This window comes from Mustelus asterias, chromosome 29 (genome assembly GCF_964213995.1).
Source record: "Mustelus asterias chromosome 29, sMusAst1.hap1.1, whole genome shotgun sequence".
Lineage (NCBI taxonomy): Eukaryota > Metazoa > Chordata > Chondrichthyes > Carcharhiniformes > Triakidae > Mustelus > Mustelus asterias.
Window position 1 is genome coordinate 21,092,752 of NC_135829.1, and position 15,607 is coordinate 21,108,358.

At 47.7% G+C, this 15,607-nt stretch overlaps 1 protein-coding gene across 2 annotated transcripts in view; it reads left to right on the top strand.

The window, feature by feature from the left end:
* alpk3a (alpha-kinase 3a) overlaps window positions 1-15,607 on the top strand; it is an 86,544-nt gene that overhangs the window by 16,119 nt on the left and 54,818 nt on the right. For both annotated transcript variants that reach the window (XM_078200171.1, XM_078200173.1), the window contains exons 3-4: window positions 4,672-4,793; window positions 15,464-15,581. In XM_078200171.1, coding sequence (XP_078056297.1) covers window positions 4,672-4,793; window positions 15,464-15,581 — 240 coding nt within the window. The remainder of the gene's footprint in view (window positions 1-4,671; window positions 4,794-15,463; window positions 15,582-15,607) is intronic.

Consider the following 15,607-nt stretch of genomic DNA (forward strand, 5'->3'; position numbering starts at 1 on the left):
AATAAAAACAATCTGGAATTAAGAATCTACTGATGACCATGAAGCCATTGTCAATTGTCAGGAAAACCCCATCTGGCTCCTTTAGAGAAGGAAATCTGCCGTCCTTACCCGGTCTGGCCTACATGTGACTCCAGAGCCACAGTAATGTGGTTGAATCTCAACTACCCTCAGGCAACTAGGGTTGAGCAATAAATGCTGGTCAGCCAGCGATGCCCATGTCCCATGAATGAATAGCAAAATAATCCTGAACATGGTGCAGGCAGTGTTCAGGGCAGCCCCTTTTGCTGAAGGACCTCTGTTTGCATGTGTGACCAGGTCCAGCCTTGACTCAGCTCTTAGGTGGGGGGGGAGGGGAGGGTGGGTGGGTTGTGTGGGGGGGAGGGGGGGTTCCGTTGTCTCCCTTCAGCTTTCTCAGACTGGCAGTCGCCACGTTCCTGGTTGGGAAATGTGCCCTCCTCACCCATCGTGGGCATCTGGGTCAAAGGTTGCAACATCAACAGGGTTCCCAGACCAATGGGTTTGTGACGTTTCTCGGCTGGTTTGGTGAGAGGCTTTGTTCCCCGCCTGTAGTGGGCATCACTACGGGCAGGAAAATGTGAAGAGCGGCCATGTGCCAACTGGGCAGGATTTTCATTCCCGTCCACAGCGATGTCTGGAATGGAAAAATCCCAGCCTTTGTATTGGCTTGATTATGATGAATGGATGGGCTAATGCCTTTTAAAATAGCAGACACAGGAATGTTGCAGCAGAAAGGTGTGGGTGATTTGATTATCTCCAATTGTCAGCAGCGGCGCGGTCTGTACTGCTGTTGATTCTGAATTGTAAAGCTTTGAGTTAAAGTCCCAGTCCAGGGATTGAGAGCGGGAATCGAGACTGACTCTAGAACTGAGGGAGCGCAGCGCGGCGCGGTGCTCTGGGAACTGTGGCCTTCTGGGTGAATCGTCATCTGGCCTCTCAGGGTGGATGTGAAAGATTCCATGGCACCAATTCGAAGAGGGCGGCACGGTGGCACAGTGGTTAGCACTGCTGCCTCACAGCGCCAGGGACCCGGATTCAATTCGATGGGCTGAATGGCCTCCTTCTGCACTGTGGGGACCCCTGTGTCCCGGTCAGCATCGGTTCCTCAATAAACAAGGCAAAAGCAGATTGTCTGTTCATTAGCCAGTGCTGTCTGTGGGATCTTGCTGTGTGCAAATTGGCAGCTGCAATTTCCTACATTGCAACAGTGAATACGATTCAAAGGTACGGGGGCAGCATGGTGACACAGTGGTTAGCACTGCTACCTCACAGCACCAGAGACCCCGGTTCAATTCCCGGCTTGGGTCACTGTCTGTGTGGAGTCTGCACGCTCTCCCCGTATCTGCGTGAGTTTCCTCCGGGTGCTCCGGTTCCCTCCCACAGTCCGAAAGACGTGCTGGTTAGGTGCATTGGCCGCGCTAAATTCTCCCTCAGTGTTACTTGAACAGGCGCCGGAGTGTGGCGACTAGAGGATTTTCACAGTGACTTCATCGCAGTGTTAATGTAAGTCCACTTGTGACACCAACAAATAAACTTAAACTTAACATACTTCATTCACTGTGAAATGCTTTGAGATGTCTGATGGTTGCAAAATGGTGCTATACAAATGCAAGTTTTTTTTGTGAAGGGACATAACATATCCATTATTCTATACAGACATCATCTTAACCCATCGATAAGGTTCTAGTGCTCCCATGTATCCATCATTGACGTTAGTTATCCTGTTACATTGATTCAATTAAGACCTGTTATTATTTTCATCCATTCATTATTTTTTCAATGTGGAAAATGTTCACATCCATTGATTAGCTTGCAATTTATAACTTGCTTCCAAGTAGCCAGCATTCGCAGTCGTAGGCCATTCATCTTTTTTTTGTGGGCTTCACTGGCTAGGCCAGCATTTATTGCCCATCCCTAATTGCCCTAGGGGAAGTGATAGTGAGCCGCCTTCTTGCCCCTGTGGTGTAGGTAAGAAGTTTCACAACACCAGGTTAAAGTCCAACAGGTTTATTTGGTAGCAAAAGCCACACAAGCTTTCGGAGCTCCAAGCCCCTTCTTCAGGTGAGTAGGAATTCTGTTCACAAACAGAGCATATAAAGACACAGACTCAATTTACATGAATAATGGTTGGAATGCGAATACTTACAACTAATCAAGTCTTTAAGATACAAACAACGTGAGTGGAGAGAGCATCAAGACAGGCTAAAAAGATGTGTATTGTCTCCAGACAAGACAGCCAGTGAAACTCTGCAGGTCCAGGCAAGCTGTGGGTGTGACAAATAGTGTGACATGAACCCAATATCCCAGTTGAGGCCGTCCTCGTGTGTGCGGAACTTGGCTATCAGTTTCTGCTCAGCGACTCGGCGCCGTTGTGTGTCGTGAAGGCCGCCTTGGAGAATGCTTACCCGAATATCAGAGGCCGAATGCCCGTGACTGCTGAAGTGCTCCCCAATAGGAAGAGAACAGTCTTGCCTGGTGATTGTCGAGCGGTGTTCATTCATCCGTTGTCGCAGCGTCTGCATAGTTTCCCCAATGTACCATGCCTCGGGACATCCTTTCCTGCAGCGTATCAGGTAGACAACGTTGGCCGAGTTGCAAGTGTATGTACCGTGTACCTGGTGGATGGTGTTCTCACATGAGATGATGGCATCTGTGTCGATGATCCGGCATGTCTTGCAGAGGTTGCTGTGGCAGGGTTGTGTGGTGTCGTCGTCACTGTTCTCCTGAAGGCTGGTTAGTTTGCTGCGGACAATGGTCTCTTTGAGGTTGTGCGGTTGTTTGAAGGCAAGAAGTGGGGGTGTGGGGATGGCCTTGGCGAGATGTTCGTCGAGATGTTCCGTACACACGAGGACGGCCTCAACCGGGATATTGGGTTCATGTCACACTATCTGTAATCCCCACAGCTTGCCTTGACCTGCAGAGTCTCACTGGCTGTCCTGTCTGGAGACAATACATATCTCTTTAACCTGTCTTAATGCTCTCTCCACTCACGTTGTTTGTATCTGAAAGACTTGATTAGCTGTAAGTATTCGCATTCCAACCATTATTCATGTAAATTGAGTTTGTGTCTTTATATGCCCTGTTTGTGAACAGAATTCCCACTCACCTGAAGAAGGGGCTTGGAGCTCCGAAAGCTTGTGTGGCTTTTGCTACCAAATAAACCTGTTGGACTTTAACCTAGTGTTGTTAAACCTTTTACCGTGTTTACCCCAGTCCAACGCCGGCATCTCCACACCGTGTAGGTACATACACAGTGATGTTAGGGAGGGTGTTCCAGGATTTTGACCCAGCAACAGTGAAGGAATGGCGATATATTTCCAAGTCAGGATGGTGTGTGTGGCTTGGAGGAGAACTTGCAGATGGTGGTGTCCTCATGTATCTGGAATATTTGGAGTATTGTGAGAACATTTGGGCCCCGTATCTCAGGAAAGATGTGCTGGCTTTGGAGAGGGTCCAGAGGAGGTTTGAGGACTCTGGGTCTGTACTTGATGGAGTTTAGAAGGATGAGGGGGGATCTCATTGAGACTTACAGAATGCTGAAAGGCCTGGATAGAGTGGACGTGGGGAAGATGTTTCCATCAGTCGGAGAGACTAGGATCCGAGGGCACAGCCTCAGAGTAAATGGACGTCCCTTTATACACGAGATGAGGAGGAGTTTCTTCAGCCAGAGGGTGGTGAATCTGAGGAATTCATTGCCACAGAAGGCTGTGGAGGCCAGGTCAGTGGGCGGGATTTTCCGGCTCACCCCGAAACTGGAAAATCTCGCCCGAGATCAGCGGGATCTGCCCCTCACCCGGTACGATTCCCGTGGCGGGCAGAACGGGGAAATTCGCTCCATTGAGTGTATTTAAGACAGAAGTAGATGGGTTCTTGATTAATTATGCGGAAAAAGGCGGGAGAATGGGGATTGAGAAATATATCAGCCATGATCGAATGGCGGAGCAGACTCGATGGGCTGAATGGCCTAATTCTGCTCCTATATCTTGTGGTCTTATGGTCACTCTTGTGCCTCTTGAGGTTTGGAGGTGCCGTTGAAGGAGCCTTGGTGAGTTACAGGAATGGATGGTACACACAGCTGCCACTGTGCCATGATGATGGAGTGAATGTTTAAAGTGGTGGATGGGGTTCCAATCAAACGGGCTGCTTTGTCCCTGCATGGTGCTAAGCTTCTGGACAAGAGGAAGTCTGGAATTCTTGTTGTGATTGTTACTGGCATAAAAAATGTTCTTATGATTCAGTTTAAACCTCAGCTTTCTGGGATTGACCTTGAGTGTATAGGTCAATGTAAAAATGGTGATGACAAAATGACGTATGATGGATTTTATGTTGCTGAAAGAAAGAGACGTCTATCAGAATTTTACCACCTTGCCCACCCGAGGCTTGTAGGATCCTGCCCAAGGCCAATGGGGAATGCCGTTCAGTGAGCTTCGCCCGCCCTGATTCTGGGGCGGGTGAGGTGATAAAATTCCGGCCATCTTGTCCAAGATTTTCATCTTGTTCTCCTCAGGAAAGATGCAAGATCGCCAAATTTCAAAGGGAACGACAATTTATCCTGCATGAGAAAATTCTGTGTTAGATCTTTACGAGGGTTACAATTGGCTTTTACCCTGATATATGGTAAGAATATCTTGAACGTTATCTTTTCTTTTTCAGGCAAACGTTCTGTAGCATCATTGCTCAGATAACGGAGGAGACCCAGCCAGGTTTTGAAGCCACACTTAAATCTCACGCAATATCTGAGAATAACGATGTCAAGTTTACCTGCATCGTGACAGGTAATTATCTGGGAACTGGAACTCGGTTGTGTTCTTTGATGTGGACATGAGATGTTCAAAGGTTTCATGTGCCAAAGAGGCTTTTTGGTGTGGTTTGTTCCGTGTTGGACACGCGGTAAGGAACCAGAAACTTGATGCGAGTTTTGAGACCAATGGCCATCAAGACAAAGGTCAAAGTTGAATCTTTCGAGGCCACCAGCCTGCGGTTTTCAATAAGGTGACCCTGGGTTGAACCCCAGTATTGAGCGTGGAAACCATAGACTCGAATCTCACATCAGGAGACCAAGCTCAGACTATTCTCTACAGTTTGGGGGACAAATCTTGTTTCTTTATTCATTCATGGGACATGGGCATCGCTGGCCCATCCTTTGTTGCCCGAGGGCAGTTGAGAGTCAATCACATTGCTGTGGCTCCGGAGTCACATGTAGGCCAGACCGGGTAAGGACGGCAAATTTTATAGAATCATGGGCTGGAATTTTACCATCTGCCGCTACGGGAATCGGGGCATGGAAAGGTCCATTGACCTCTGGCAGAATTTTACGGTCGTGGGACCAGCAAGGCCATAAAATCCCACCTATAGAATCCCTACAGCACAGAAGGAGGCCATTCGGCCTATTTTGCTTGCACTGACAACAATCCCATCCCGATCCCTTTAACCCCATGTATTTACCCTGCTAATCCCCGTGACACTAAAGGACAATTTAGCATGGCCAATCAACCTAACCCGCACACCTTTGGCGTGTGGGAGGAAACCGGAGCACCCAGAGGAAACCCATGCAGACACGGGGAGAAGGTGCAGACGTCCACACAGACAGTGACCCAAGGCCGGAATTGAATCTCGGACCTTGGTGCTGTTAGGCAGCAGTGCTAACCACTGTGCCACCGTGCTGCCTCAAATTTCATAGAACAATAGAATCCCGACAGTACAGAAGGAGGCCATTTGGCCCATTGAGTCTGTACCAACCACAATTCCACCCAGACCCTATCCCATAACCCCACCCATTTACCCTGCCAATCCCCCTGAAGCTAGTGTCAATTTAGCATGGCCAATCAACCGAACCCACACATCTTTCCTTCCCTAAAGGATATTAGTGAACCAGATGGGTTTTTCCGACAATCGACAATGGTTTCATGGTCATCAGTAGATTCTTAATTCCAGATGCTTTTAGTGAATTCAAATTCCATCATCTGCCGTGGCAGGATTTGAACCTGGGTCTCCCAGAACGTTAGCTGAGTTTCTGGATTAATAGTCTAGCGATAATACAACTAGGCCATCGCCTCCCCATAAACGAGCAGAGTATTTGCCTTATGCTCATTACATAGAACCTCAGGCAAATCCCAAGTAACATGGCTGAACTCAGATGCCAATCTCTGGCATTGCCCAAGAGCTCAATTTGGCTTTGCCTATTCTACATTTCACTGGCATTGGATGGCAAATACCCCAAATTGCAGCTAATTTAGAATAGCTTATCTAGTCCCAGGAAATGACAATACCTCACAGCACAGGCATGATGGATCAGTCCAGAAGAGGCCCCAGGAATATATTGGCACATGTATTCAGGATGGGCTATCCAAACCATCAGCCTTTCACTGTTATATAGGCCTCACTGTGAGGCATTAGTGTATGAGTGGGTGAGAGGGAAGGGGAATCATTTGTAGACAGTTCATGGTCAGGGGAGACCTCAAGGGCCTAGTGGTATTATCGCTATACTATTAATCCAGAAACTCAGCTCATGTTCTGGGGACCCGGGTTCAAATCCCGATACGGCAAATGGTGGAATTTGGATTCAAAAAATATCTGGAATTAAGAATGTATTGATTACGATGAAACCATTGTCGATTGTCGGAAATCTGGTTCACTGATACCTTTTAAGGAAGGAAATCTGCCGTCCTTACCTGGTCTGGCCTACATGTGACTCCAGAGCCACAGCAATGTGGTTGACTCTCAAATACCCTTGGGCAACTAGGGATGGGCAATAAATGCTGATGTGGAGATGCTGGCGTTGGACTGGGGTAAACACAGTAAGAAGTTTAACAACACCAGGTTAAAGTTCAACAGGTTTATTTGGTAGCAAAAGCCACACAAGCTTTCGGAGCCCAAGCCCCTTCTTCAGGTGAGTGGGAATTCTGTTCACAAACAGGGCATATAAAGACACAGACTCAAGTTACATGAATAATGGTTGGAATGCGATACTTACAACTAATCAAGTCTTTAAGATACAAACAATGTGAGTGGAGAGAGCATCAAGACAGGCTAAAAAGATGTCTATTGTCTCCAGACGGGACAGCCAGTGAAACTCTGCAGGTCCACGCAACTGTGGGAGTTACAGATAGTGTGACATGAACCCAATATCCCGGTTTAGGCCGTCCTCATGTGTGCGGAACTTGGCTATCAGTTTCTGCTCAGCGGCTCTGCGCTGTCGTGTGTCGTGAGCAGAAACTGATAGCCAAGTTCCGCACACACGAGGACGGCCTCAACCGGGATATTGGGTTCATGTCACACTATCTGTAATCCCCACAGCTTGCCTGGACCTGCAGAGTTTCACTGTCTGTCCTGTCCGGAGACAATAGACATCTCTTTAGCCTGTCTTGAAGCTCTCTCCACTCACGTTGTTTGTATCTTAAAGACTTGATTAGCTGTAAGTATTTGCATTCCAACCATTATTCATGTAAATTGAGTCTGTGTCTTTATATGCCCTGTTTGTGAACAGAATTCCCACTCACCTGAAGAAGCGGCTTGGGGCTCCGAAAGCTTGTGTGGCTTTTGCTACCAAATAAACCTGTTGGACTTTAACCTGGTGTTGTTAAACTTCTTACAATAAATGCTGGCCAGCCAGCGACGCCCATGTCCCACGAATGACTAAAAAAGATTTCAAGGTTTCCATATAAATACCTTGATGAGAAAGTTGATTAAAGGCTTCCTGCTTTCTGTAGTGTAGATATTACTAAAAGATACGATGGTGCACTGTACAAAGAGTTGGGTCAGTAGATAGTTAGAAAATATCCTCTTCTAATGGGACGGCTTGGTGGCACAGTGGTTAGCACTGCTGCCTCACAGCGCCAGGGACCCGGGTTCAATTCCCGTCTTGGATCACTGTCTGTGTGGAGTTTGCACATTCTCCCCGTGTCTGCGTGGGTTTCCTTTGGGTGCACCAGTTTCCTCCCACACTCCAAAGATGTGCGGGTTAGGGGGATTGGCCATGCTAATTTGTCCCTAGTTTCAGGGGGATTAGCAGAGTAAATATGTGGGGTGACGGGGATAGAATGAGATTGTTGTTGGTGAAGTCTTGAAGGGCCGAATGGTCTCCTTCTGCACTGTAGGGATTCTATGATTACATCAAATCAAATACGACAGTTGTCCGCGTTTTGCAGGTCAACACACAATCTCTTTGTCCTTATCCTTGCCCTTATCCTAAACCTATGAGATTCTAGATTGCCCCACAAGAGGAAACATCCTCTACACATTTACTTCTTAAATTCCCCTTATCATCTTGTATACCACAAGTAGATGTCTCATTCTTCTGAACTCCAGGGACCAAAGGCCTAAATTGCCCAATAAGACGAAACCATAAGACAAGCCCCTCATCTCTGGGATCAATCTAGTGAACCTCAACTGAACCATAATGTTTTTCAAATATCTGGGAATTTGCTGTCCTTACCCGGTCTGGCCTACACGTGACTCCAGACCCACAGCAAATAACTGCCCTCTAAATTCGCCTTGTGTGCCACTCATTTGTACCAAACTGCTGCAGAAAAGACCCATGCTGTGTAGAGTGGTCCAAGAATGCAAATAACGACACTTTCTTGAGGACAGAGACATGGGAAGAGTGCGGCCTTCACGACAGCGCAGAGTCGCTGAGCAGAAACTGATAGCCAAGTTCCGCACACATGAGGACGGACTCAACCGGGATCTTGGGTTCATGTCACACTCTCTGTAACCCCCACAGCTTGCCTCCTGGACTTGCAGAATCTCACTGACTGTCCTGTCTGGAGACAATACACATTTCTTTAACCTGTGCCTAATGCTCCCACCACTCACATTGTCTGTATCTTTAAGACCTGATCAGCTGTAAAGATTCGCATTCTAATCAGTTGTCTCTGTATGCCCTGTTTGAGAGCAGATATCCACTCCATCTGACGAGGGAGCAGCGCTCCGAAAGCTAATGGCATTTGCTACCAAATAAACCTGTTGGACTTTAACCTGGTGTTGTTAAAACTCTTACAATAATAGAGCAGCATGGTTGTACAGAAGAGTGGCACGGTGGCACAGTGGTTAGCATTGCTGCCTCACAGCGCCAGGGGCCTGGGTTCAATTCCCGGCTTGGGTCACTGTCTGTGTGGAGTTTGCACGTTCTCCCCGTGTCTGCGTGGGTTTCCTCCGGGTGTTCCGGTTTCCTCCCACACTCCAAAGATGTGGGGGTTAGGTGGATTGGCCATGCTCAATTGCCCCTTGGTGTCAGGGGGTTAGCAGGGTAAATATGTGGGGTTACGAGGATAGGGCCTGGGTGGGATTGTGATTGGTGCAGACTCGATGGGACGAATGGCCTCTTTCTGCACTGTAGGGATTCTCTGATTACATCAAATCAAATATGCCAGCTGTCCACGTTATGGACACACCTTCCCTGGCCATCAAGTCCTGGGGTGGGACTCGAACCCAGAGTTGCTTGGTCCGAGGCAGCGGTGCTACCCAGTGCACTATGAGCCCCCCTACAAGACTTCCAGTGTGACCATATGTAGACCAAGTCTTATTCCTCAATTAGTTTGCGTCCTCAGCAATGTCTGCAAATTGCGAACGTTATATTTACAGTACTTTAATGCCTGTAATGTAGGAATAGTGCATTAGTTTGTAGTTTTAATATAATTTTAATTCAACATTACCCTTCCCTGAATAACTACCTGCCCCTCCCCTGTTACCTGATGAATTTGTTGTGTCTATTTTGTGTTACCGTGATTGTTACATGTTTGCATGTTTTTAACCCGATTACTTAGTTCAGATATGAATGTTTCAATGTAATTCCGCACTGCAATTCAGCTGTCAGACTGTGAGGGCAGTTCTTAAACAAAATACCATTATTATTGAAGTACCGTTGTTATATTTGGTTATTGCCTATCCCATTATCCCTGCAGAGTACGCAGGCGAAACTCTGCCTGGGTAATTCTCGCTGCATGAAGCTCGCTGTAGAAAATTGCAAGCAGAACTTTATTTATTGTCATTTGGTCAGGCAGAACGTAAACAAAGAACAGAAAGAAAAGTACAGCACAGGAACAGGCCCTTCGGCCCTCCAAGCCCGTGCCGATCATGATGCCCTAACTGAACTAAAGAAAAAACCTTCTGCCCTTACTTGGTCCGTATCCCTCTATTCCCTCCCTGTTCATCTACCCATCTAGATATCTCTTAAATGTTGCTAATGTGCCTGCTTCCACCACCTCCTCTGGCAGCGCGTTCCAGGCACCCACCACACTCTGCGTGAAAAACGTCCCCGCACATCTCCCTTAAACGTTCCCCCTCTCACCTTGCACCTGTGCCACTTTGTAATCGACACTTCCACCCTGGGAAAAAGCCTCTGACTATCCACCCTGTCTGTGCCTCCCATAATTTTGTAGACCTCTATCAGGCCTCCCCTCAGCCTCTGTCTTTCCAGTGAAAACAATCCTAGTTTATTCAACCTCTCCTCATAGTCAACACCCTCGAGACCAGGCAACATCCTGGTGAACCTTCATCGCACTCTCTCCAAAGCTTCCACGTCCTTCTGTTGGTGTGGTGACCAGAACTGCACGCAGTATTCCAAATGTGGCCGAACCAAGGTTTTATATAGCTTTTTAAATAAAGTATTGCTGTAAAAAAAATGAGGCATGTGGAAGCTTTTCATCTTGCACTCATCAGGTCATTATGTAAGAATACAAAGCGAAAACAACAATTTATATTGCATGAGAAGAGGTTGCTGATTGGTGTTTTTCAGCAAGACTTAACTTCTTAGCCTAGGCTAAGACATCCCAAAGCACTTGAGAGGCACTTTTCTTGGTGTGGTTGCTGCATCGGTATAAGGAAGTAGCTGCCAATTTGCGCACAGCAAGATTCCAGAAACAGCAAGTGATGAATGATTGGATTATCCATTTTAGTGATCTTGTCTCAGACAAATGTTGGATGAAGAAGAATTTCTAGAGCGCTTTTTACAACCCAAAGACATCACTATTGAAGTACTTCTGAAGGATAGCCAACCTTCTGATGGGATAGTTGATCAAGAATCTCATTTGACCTCCCCTTCTTTGCAATAGTGCCGTATTCCTGAGAAGCCAGGTGGGGTTTAATGCCTCAGCCAAAAGACACCTCCAGCAATGCTGCCTAAATCACATTCTTCATTCGTGATGTGAATCTCCAACCCTCTGCCTCATAGAGACACGAGAGCTGACACCTGTAAATCATAGGATCAATGGATGGGCTAATATATGGGTTTATTCAGTGTAAAGTAACCATAGTATCCCTACAGTACAGAAGGAGGCCATTTGGCCCATCGAGTCTGCACTGACCACAATCCCAACCAGACCCTATCCCCATAACCCCATGCATTTACCCTGCTAATCTTCCTGACACTAGGGTCGATTTAGCATGGCCAATCAACCTAACCCGCACATCTTTGGAGTATGGGAGGAAACTGAGGCACCCGGAGGAAACCCACGCAGACACAGGGAGAACGTGCAGACTGCGCACAGACAGTGACCCGAGGCTGGAATCGAACCTGGGTCCCTGGCGCTGAGGCAGCAGTGCTAACCACTGTGCCACCGTGCCACCCCATAGTACAATGTGCTCTCTTAAGCAGATGATTGACAAAATGTCTATTTATACTGCAACACTTTAATAATGATCCGCTGTATAGTTTGTGTCTGAAATGTCGGTGTCTCAAACGTGACATTATTCTGGAGTTGGTCATGTTTGAAGTGGAGCAAATGAGCTCGAGGATGGATACAAAGGGGGAATCTAGCTGTTAATCCCAGAAATCTGTGAGCAATATTTGAAACTGAAATTAAAAGGCATCTCTGACAAACAGCTGGACCTGTTTGTGAGACTCTGTGAGGCCCCTGTCTCAGTTTACAGTTTTGTACAATGGCAGAGATGGTATTTACATTTTATTTTTGTAACACACCACATGACCTGAACGTAGAGGGGAGAAACGTACATGGAGAGACATGTGAGCTGGTGCATGTTGTTGTTGCCGTTGTTGCAAGATCACATGAATGTTCCCCACGCTGAAGACACCCGGTGTTGTCCTCCTCTCGAAGCTCTCAGACATTTGTCAGTTCGAGAAGTTTTCAGCAATGTGTCCGTCAGAGAAAATGACTTGTCAGCGCGATAAACCGGACCCCGCAGAGTCCAGCACAAGACGTAAGAGCGGCATGATGGCACAGTGGTTAGCACTGTTGCCTCACAGCACCAGGGAGTTGTGTTCGATTCCTGGCTTGGGTCACTGTCTGTGCGGAGTCTGCACGTTCTCCCCGTGTCTGCGTGGGTTTCCTCCGGGTGCTCCGGTTTCCTCCCACAGTCCGAAAGATGTGCTGGTTAGGGTGCATTGACCATGCTAAATTCTCCCTCAGTGTACCCGAACAGGCGCTGGAGTGTGGCGACTAGAGGATTTTCACAGTGACTTCATTACAGTGTTAATGTAAGCCTACTTGTAATAACTATAACTAATAACTAAAGAGGAAAATTCACTCCTGTCTGACCATTTCACAATTCTCTTTTGTCTTGGAGTCAGACAATCACACAACACTGAAGGGGACCCGGGTTCGAATCCCGCCACGGCAGATGGTGGAATTTGAATTCAATAAAAAATATCTGGAATTAAGAATTTACTGATGACCATGAAACCATTGTTGATTGTCGGAAAAACCCATCTGGTTCACTAATGTCCTTTAGGGAAGGAAATCTGCCATCCTTACCCGGTCTGGCCTACATGTGACTCCAGAGCCACAGCAATGTGTTTGACTCTCAACTGCCCTCTGAACAAGGGCAATTAGGGATGGGCAATAAATGCTGGCCCAGCCAGCGAAGCCCATGCCCCACAAATGAATAAAAAGAGGTGAGGCCATTCGGCCCACAGTACCAGTGTCAGCTCTTTGAGAAGAACCTTCCAATGCGCTGCACTCTCTCGCTTTCTCCATAATGCTCTCTGCGTTGAGGGGACTAGGGAACTCAGGATAACTCTCACGTCACAGCTGCCAGGTTCTTTCCCCAAAACCAGATCGTGTGGGGAAGGCAATCTCATCTAATCCATTCATTAAAGCTTAATAATTCCCACCCCATCCCCAACCTCCCCCACAACCCCCCATCCCCCTCTGAACAACACTCAAGAAGCTTGACACCATCCAGGACAAAGCAGCCCCATTTGATTGGCACCCCAACCACAAACATCCACTCCCTCCACCACCAACGCTCAGTAGCAGCAGTGTGTACTATTTACAAGATGCACTGCAGCAATTCACCAAAGATCCTTAGACAGCACCTTCCAAACCCACGACCACTTCCATCTAGAAGGACAAGGGCATCAGATACATGGGAACACCACCACCTGCAAGTTCCCCTCCAAGCCGCGCACCATCCTGACTTGGAAATATATCACGCCGTTCCTTCACAGTCACTGGGTCAAAATCTTGGAATTCCCTCCCTAGCAGCACTGTGGGTGTACCTACACCTCAGGGACTGCAGCGATTCAAGAAGCCAGCTCACCTTCTCCTCACATTGACGTATGAGGAGAGATTAAACAGTTTGGGTTTGTACTCGCTGGAGTTTAGAAGGATGAGAGAAGGTCTGATCGAGGTATATAAAATACTAAAAGGGATTGATAAAGTAAATGTAGACCAAATGCTTCCTCTTATGGGGCAATCTGGAACAAGAGGTCACAGGTATAGGTCGAGAGGCGGTAGATTTAAAATTGCGATGCGGAGGAACTACTTCTCGCAGAGGGTGGTGAATTTGTGGAACTCGCTGCCCCATAGCACGGTGGAGTCTGAATCATTGAATGGTTTCAAGAAGGAGATGGATATATTTCTGATAAAAAAAGGATATGGGGAACAGGTGGGGAGGTGGATTTGAGACCAGGGAGAGATCAGCCATGATCTGATTGAGTGGTGGAGCAGTCTGGAAGGGCTGAATGGCCTACTTCTGCTCCTACTTCTTATGTTCCTACCACCACCTCCTGAAGGGCAGTTACAGATGGGCAATAAATCCTGGCCTAGTGAGTAAGGCTGACATCCCATAAGTGAGTTTAAAAAAGACCCTGTATACTCATCATCATAGAATCCCTACAGTGCAGAAGGAGGCCATTCGGCCCATCGAGTCTGCACCGACCACAATCCCACCCAGGCCCTATCCCCATAAGGTCAAGTGTTTACCCCACTAATCCCTCTAACCGACGCATCCTGGGGCAATTTAGCACGGCCAATTCACCTAAAGTGGTAGTGTTTTACAGGGCAGACCATCCTGCCACTGAGCGAATGGGTTGGCTGTACAATGAGTACAAGAAAATCAGGTTTGACGGGATGCTTTTAAAACCAATGAGATTAACAAATTAAAAATCTCCCCTTTCCCTCAGATAGGCCTTGTCATGTTGGAATTTCCTGTGTTTGCCCTAGTTGGTCCCTAGTAACTGCGCTCAATGATCTATAAACAATTGGTCGATGTCAGTAATAAGTGTCAGCCGTGGCTCAGTGATTAATGCTCCTGCCTTGCTGTCTGGATGTACCAGGCTCAAAGACCTGAGCATGTAAAGCAGGCTGACAATCCAGCGCAGCACTGAGGGTCTCCATCTTTTGATGGGATGTTAAACCAAGCTCCTGCCTTGTTAGGTGATATAAAAGATCCCTGGCACTATTCCGGAGAAGAACATCCAATCTCTCCCAATGCCCTGGCTAATGCTTGGCTCTCAACTTATTAAAAACCCCAGAGATATAGGGCGGGAATTTACGATCTCGCTCGGGCGAGGCTCATAAAATCCCACCCGAGGCCAATGAAGAATTCCGGGGCATGTGAGGTGGTAAAGTTCCTGCCTAATAATGCTCATTATTCGTAGAATCGTAGAATCCCTACAGTGCAGAAGGAGGCCATTCGGCCCATCGAGTTTGTACCAACAACGATCCCACCCAGGCCCTATCCCTGCAACCCCACACATTTACCCTGCTAATCCCCCTGACACTAAGGGTCAAATTATCATGGCCACTCCACCTAACCCCCACGTCTTTCGGACTGTGGGAGGAAACCGGAGCACCCGGAGGAAACCCACGCAGACATGGGGAGGATGTGCAAACTCCACACAGACAGTGACCCAAGCCGGGAATCGAACCCAGGTCCCTGGCGCTGTGAGGCAACAGTGCTAACCACTGTGCCACCGTGCCGCCCTGTGGAGCCCTGTTGTTTGTGGGATCTTGCTGTGCACCATTTCTACACGAGAACAACGAGTGGATTTCAAAAGACCTCTTTGGACACTCCGGGACACGCTGAGGTTGTGTAAGCTTCCAGTGAAATGCAAGTTCCTTCTTTCCAGCGTAGACAAACAATGGACGGTAAGGCAAGACCGCGAGTGTATCTGTGCATGTTTATTTTCGTCACTGTGTTGTAACCTGGGGGGGACACACATATGTGGCACACAGGGACTGACTTGGATGTATTCTGTTGCTAGGTCACCCAGCGCCAGAGATCACATGGTACAAAGATGACAAGGAGATGGACCGATACTGCGGCCTTCCCAAATATCAGATATTCTGCTACGGGAAGAAGCACTCACTTCACCTGTACAAGTAAGTAGCGGCGGTGTTGGCGGTGG